Source organism: Gossypium hirsutum, chromosome A02 (genome assembly GCF_007990345.1).
Source record: "Gossypium hirsutum isolate 1008001.06 chromosome A02, Gossypium_hirsutum_v2.1, whole genome shotgun sequence".
Taxonomy (NCBI): domain Eukaryota; kingdom Viridiplantae; phylum Streptophyta; class Magnoliopsida; order Malvales; family Malvaceae; genus Gossypium; species Gossypium hirsutum.
Window position 1 is genome coordinate 25807898 of NC_053425.1, and position 4755 is coordinate 25812652.

General features: G+C 32.5%; 1 protein-coding gene across 2 annotated transcripts; it reads left to right on the plus strand.

Moving 5' to 3' along the window:
- Window positions 1-2214: 2214 nt before the first annotated feature.
- On the plus strand, window positions 2215-4334 carry LOC107950999 (40S ribosomal protein S4-like). Of its 2 annotated transcripts, XM_016885869.2 has the most exons (5): window positions 2215-2391; window positions 2819-2896; window positions 2982-3162; window positions 3471-3568; window positions 3709-4334. In XM_016885869.2, the coding sequence occupies exons 1-5, from the start codon at window positions 2389-2391 to the stop codon at window positions 4135-4137; spliced, it is 789 nt and encodes a 262-aa protein (XP_016741358.1). In that variant the 5' UTR covers window positions 2215-2388; the 3' UTR covers window positions 4138-4334. The 2 variants fall into 2 exon arrangements, with proteins under 2 accessions (XP_016741358.1, XP_040938650.1); XM_041082716.1 differs by lacking the exons at window positions 2215-2391; window positions 2819-2896 and having other exon boundaries at window positions 2982-3229.
- Window positions 4335-4755: the final 421 nt, after the last annotated feature.

The window sequence follows — 4755 nt, forward strand, 5'->3', positions numbered from 1 at the left end:
TAGACCCTTTATTGCAAGGTTTCGGAACCTTGATTATATGTATTGGAACTTTACAAGTTAGTGACCAAAGTTTCGAAACATATGTTTTATGTATCAAAACTTTCGAAGGTTGTAGCTAAAAAGCTACAGTGTAGGGCCTAAGTTCTAATACATTGCTCCTAAGTACTGATACATAATCTTATATATCGATGCATATAAGCTATGTATGACACTTAGCCCTTTGGACAGTGTCATTATGTTGTTCTTAGCTCTTTAATGCTCATATTTAGTCCGAACACTTGCAATCACTTGCAGAATGATTCTAAATGATTTTAGGATTATTTTAAAGCCTTCAATTTGATTTTTAAGATGATTTTATCTTCTTCCTCACTATTTTTCATCACTCTAGTAGAAACCCAATTCTAGATTTTAAAAAATCCAAAATTGAGAATTTCAATATCAAAATTGTTAGGGTTTTTGACCTGTTCATTTCATGTTCTATTAGAACAAGAACGAATTTTCCACTTGTGTCGTCAGTTGTTTCGGCCTCATGGGAGTTTAACCTTTTTTTTTCTACTAAGGAATGGTATATTTGACAAAATAACAGTTAGAGTTCGACTAAGACTCTCCAACTCTTTAATTGGTCATATTAAAGAGATTAAAGTGAAGACAATATTGATCATTATATCTTGAAAGAGTTTTGAAGCAATTGGTAGACTAATTTAGAAAGACATTTATTTAGTAAATTTTCAAAATAATTTTAGGTTTTAAATTGTAGTTTAAAGCTTATCAAACTCTGTTCAATAGACTCTTGTATCAGTCTATAAATAGGTTGCTTGTGGAGCTACTTATGGTACAGCTTTTTAATGTCTTTTTTGGCAGCTTTGTTGTGTTCTTGTGGTTATTTTGTGACACTTTTCTAGGCATTATTTGGAGAGGTTTTTTTATTATATTGTGAGGTATTTGAGTGAGTGATTATTGACAATTTGGAGTCTGTGTTAGGGCCATAATTACTTTTTTGTGTAAGGGTAGATTGGGCTTAAGCAAATAGATGGTCCAGATGATTGTTGAATAAAAGTATTCATTGAGCAAGACTTCACAGACGTAGGATCGTTGTATTTGAATTGCATTAACAAACATTGCATGTTATCTCTCCTTAATTTTCTTATTGTGTTACTTGCATTTAACATTTTTGTTCATTTATGTTCTAACTGTGGCGGAACAAAACTGTTTTCTAAATGCAAACTAAAGGATTTTTTAAACCATTAACACTTGACACTAAAATATCAATCCAACTTAACATAAACCTTTAAGAACCACCTTCGACAAGATTATAGTCACCTCCAAAAAATCACCTATCAACAAAATAAATTTTCACATCTACAATAACTTTACTAATGCCACACAAAAAGTGTAAAAAATCATCGAACCAAGATCAAATAAAAGAAATAAAGGTGTGCATTTTTTCTCTAATTAATAAGTCAAAACTTGATTTGATGTATTTTCACTATGGCAGTTCAGTTCGGTCGAATTTTTTAGATTTTTTGAATTGTCCATCATATTTGGTTCAGCTTGGTTCGATTCTTAGTTTTTTATATTAATTTTTTGTTTTGATTTTTAGACGTGTTTTTGATAAAATGAGCTTTATTTTATGACTTTTGAATATTATTTGACAAAATTTCAAGATCTTTCACATAAGTATTTCTAAAAGCAATAATTTTTTAAGAACTTTTAAATTATTTTACTATTTTAAATATAAAATATTTATTTTTATATCATAAAAAATTAAAATTGTTATGTATTAAATAAAAATATAATTCAATTCGATTTTAGGTAACTATAATTTTTAAACTTACATTCCATAAATTAATAAAATATTTCAATTTAGGTCTATTTTCAATTTGATCAATTTTTTTTGCTGAGCCCTAATTCTCACTTGATTTCAAAGGTATTCTTCATTTGAAACCATGATCTAATAGATGAAGGCCTTAAAGCCGTAAATTTTCTTACACTTTCTTAGATTCCTAAAACAATTTACTCCTAGGGTTTTTATCGAGAGAAGTTAAGTAACAATGGTGAAGAATGAAAAAAAAATTTATGAAAGTAAAGGTTGAGACAATTTAAGCAACTAAATATTAATTTAGTTACCATTTATCATAAAAAAATTTAGTGCCTAAATGTAAAAATATTTTTGAGCATTAATATTTTTAATCTAATCTAAAATGAAAAAAAAAAGGGATAAAAAGGAGTTGGGTCTCAATCCGGCCCGCTCATTCATGTCTAATAAAACCCTAAATTACCGCAATAAATAGGTAAAACAAAATTAGGGTTTTAATTTCCTACTGCTGGCATCTTCCTAAAGAACGCTGAAGGCTCTCAGCGGAAACAGCTTCTTCCAGACCAACCGAAATGGTCAGTTTCTTTAATATCAGTCAGTTGAATCACTGTATGCTTTTAACGAGTTTTTTTTTTTTAGCATTTCTATAGTGTAAGAAAATGAAAATTTCATAATGTTGATTTTAGCTGGTGGATGCAGTAACAATTTTATACTTTTAGATATTCCTTTTTGTCTGATGCAGAAATTGGAAGTTTAGTTTCTGAAATGGGTCTCAGATCGAATAGCTGCTTTTGATTGTGTTCTATAGTAGTTTCTAAATGGGGTGAAGTTTCATTATATATGCTTTATTCCAAGTTATTTCATGGTTTTGTTGTTTTATTTTCTGGACTCTCTGTTGTGTTTGATTTGGGCCAAGGTTTTTTTCTTTTTGTAACTATTCTGCTTTGAAGTCTATAGCATTGCGGTTTCCACTGAACTTTTTCTTTTTCCTTGTCTTTACAGGCTAGAGGGTTAAAGAAACATCTGAAGAGGCTCAATGCTCCAAGGCATTGGATGCTTGACAAGCTTGGCGGTGCATTTGTATGTTTTCATCATGAACCTTTTGACCTTTCACCAATTCAGTACTGCTGTCTTTTAATTTTGTTTTGAATCTTTGTTCATGCAGGCACCCAAGCCCTCATCTGGACCACACAAATCCAGAGAATGCTTGCCGCTCATTCTCATTCTGCAAAACAGATTAAAGTACGCTCTAACATATAGAGAAGTGATTGCCATTCTTATGCAAAGGCATGTTATGGTAGATGGGAAGGTTAGGACGGATAAAACATACCCTACTGGTTTCATGGGTATGTAGACTTTGCCTTTCTGGATCTATTGAAGTTTTTGTTTTCTCAAGTAACAAACTCATACAAGGTATAAATTCAGTTTCTTCGATTTCCACATGTTGAGACCCTACACTAAAATCAGTTTGTGCAAATTCTCCTGATGGAACACTATTTTCGTTATAGTTTTTTAAATATGTTAGTTAGGCTGGTTTATTTAGGCATTGTTCTTTGGCTTGTTTTCTAGAGTCACGTTGATGATTCCTCCTTCACGATTTTGACTCCTGTTTGTACCTTTTCCCTTTACCTTTGTCTCTTTGAATCTTAACCAGATGTTGTATCAATTCCAAAGACGAATGAGGACTTCCGCCTCCTTTATGACACAAAAGGTCGTTTTCGCCTTCATGCCATCACCGGTGATGAGACCAAGGTTTGTATCAATGGGACCACAATTTGTTGTATGTCCTGCTATGGTTGTCTAATATTGGTTAAGTTTCACTTCTAATCTGATCCTTTTGGCTTGGTTGTATTATCTGATTGGCTTTGTTCCATTGGAATCGTACTTTTCAGTTTAAGCTCTGTAAAGTTCGGTCTGTCCAATTTGGTCAAAAGAGTATCCCCTACCTTAATACGTATGATGGACGCACCATCCGCTACCCAGATCCACTGATCAAGGCTAACGATACCATCAAGCTTGACCTAGAGAGCAACAAAATTGTAGATTTCATTAAGTTTGATGTTGGGAATGTTGTCATGGTCACTGGAGGAAGAAACAGAGGGCGTGTTGGAGTGATTAAGAAACGTGAGAAGCATAAGGGTAGCTTCGAGACAATCCACATCCAAGATGCTGCTGGACACGAATTTGCTACTCGTTTAGGCAATGTCTTCACAATTGGTAAAGGAACGAAGCCATGGGTGTCACTTCCAAAGGGCAAGGGTATCAAGTTGTCCATCATTGAGGAAGCCAGGAAGAGGCTTGCGGCCCAAGCTACTGTCTAAATTTTATGATTAAAGATATAATATCTGGAATTGTTTTTTGTCAAATGAATTAATCTGTTTGGTGGTCCTTTGTGTTTGCTTTTGTAGGATTTATGTTTTGTTTTTACTCATGACTACAGTTTTGGACCAATCGTTATATTATTTTTTAAATTAAAGTTAATTTCATTTTGAAATACAGAAATAGGTTGGATTTGAAATTTTTAGTCATTTTTAGTCCTAAGTATATCGAAAATGCAATTATGTATTTAGTGATTCAATTTGGGGGATTTTACCCAGTCCTTTAAATAATATAATTATGGAAATGGGCCGTTTATTGCATTATTTATCAGATTAGGCCGTTTTTAACAAAAACGCGTTCACGTAAGCGCGATTTAATGTTCACGTTAGCAAAACGCTCTTCGAGGGGAGCGTTTTGCCCATCTAACGGTCAAATTTTTGCCCGTTGGTTTCCAACGGTCCAAAAAAAAAACACTATAAAACTCCTCCAAATTATTTTTTCACATAAATCTCTTACAATTTCTATAATTCTCTCAAAATTCCTTTCCCTTTAATTATTTTTCACATAATTCTCTCATAATTTTCAACATTCTTTCAATATTCCCTTCAAAAATCTATCAA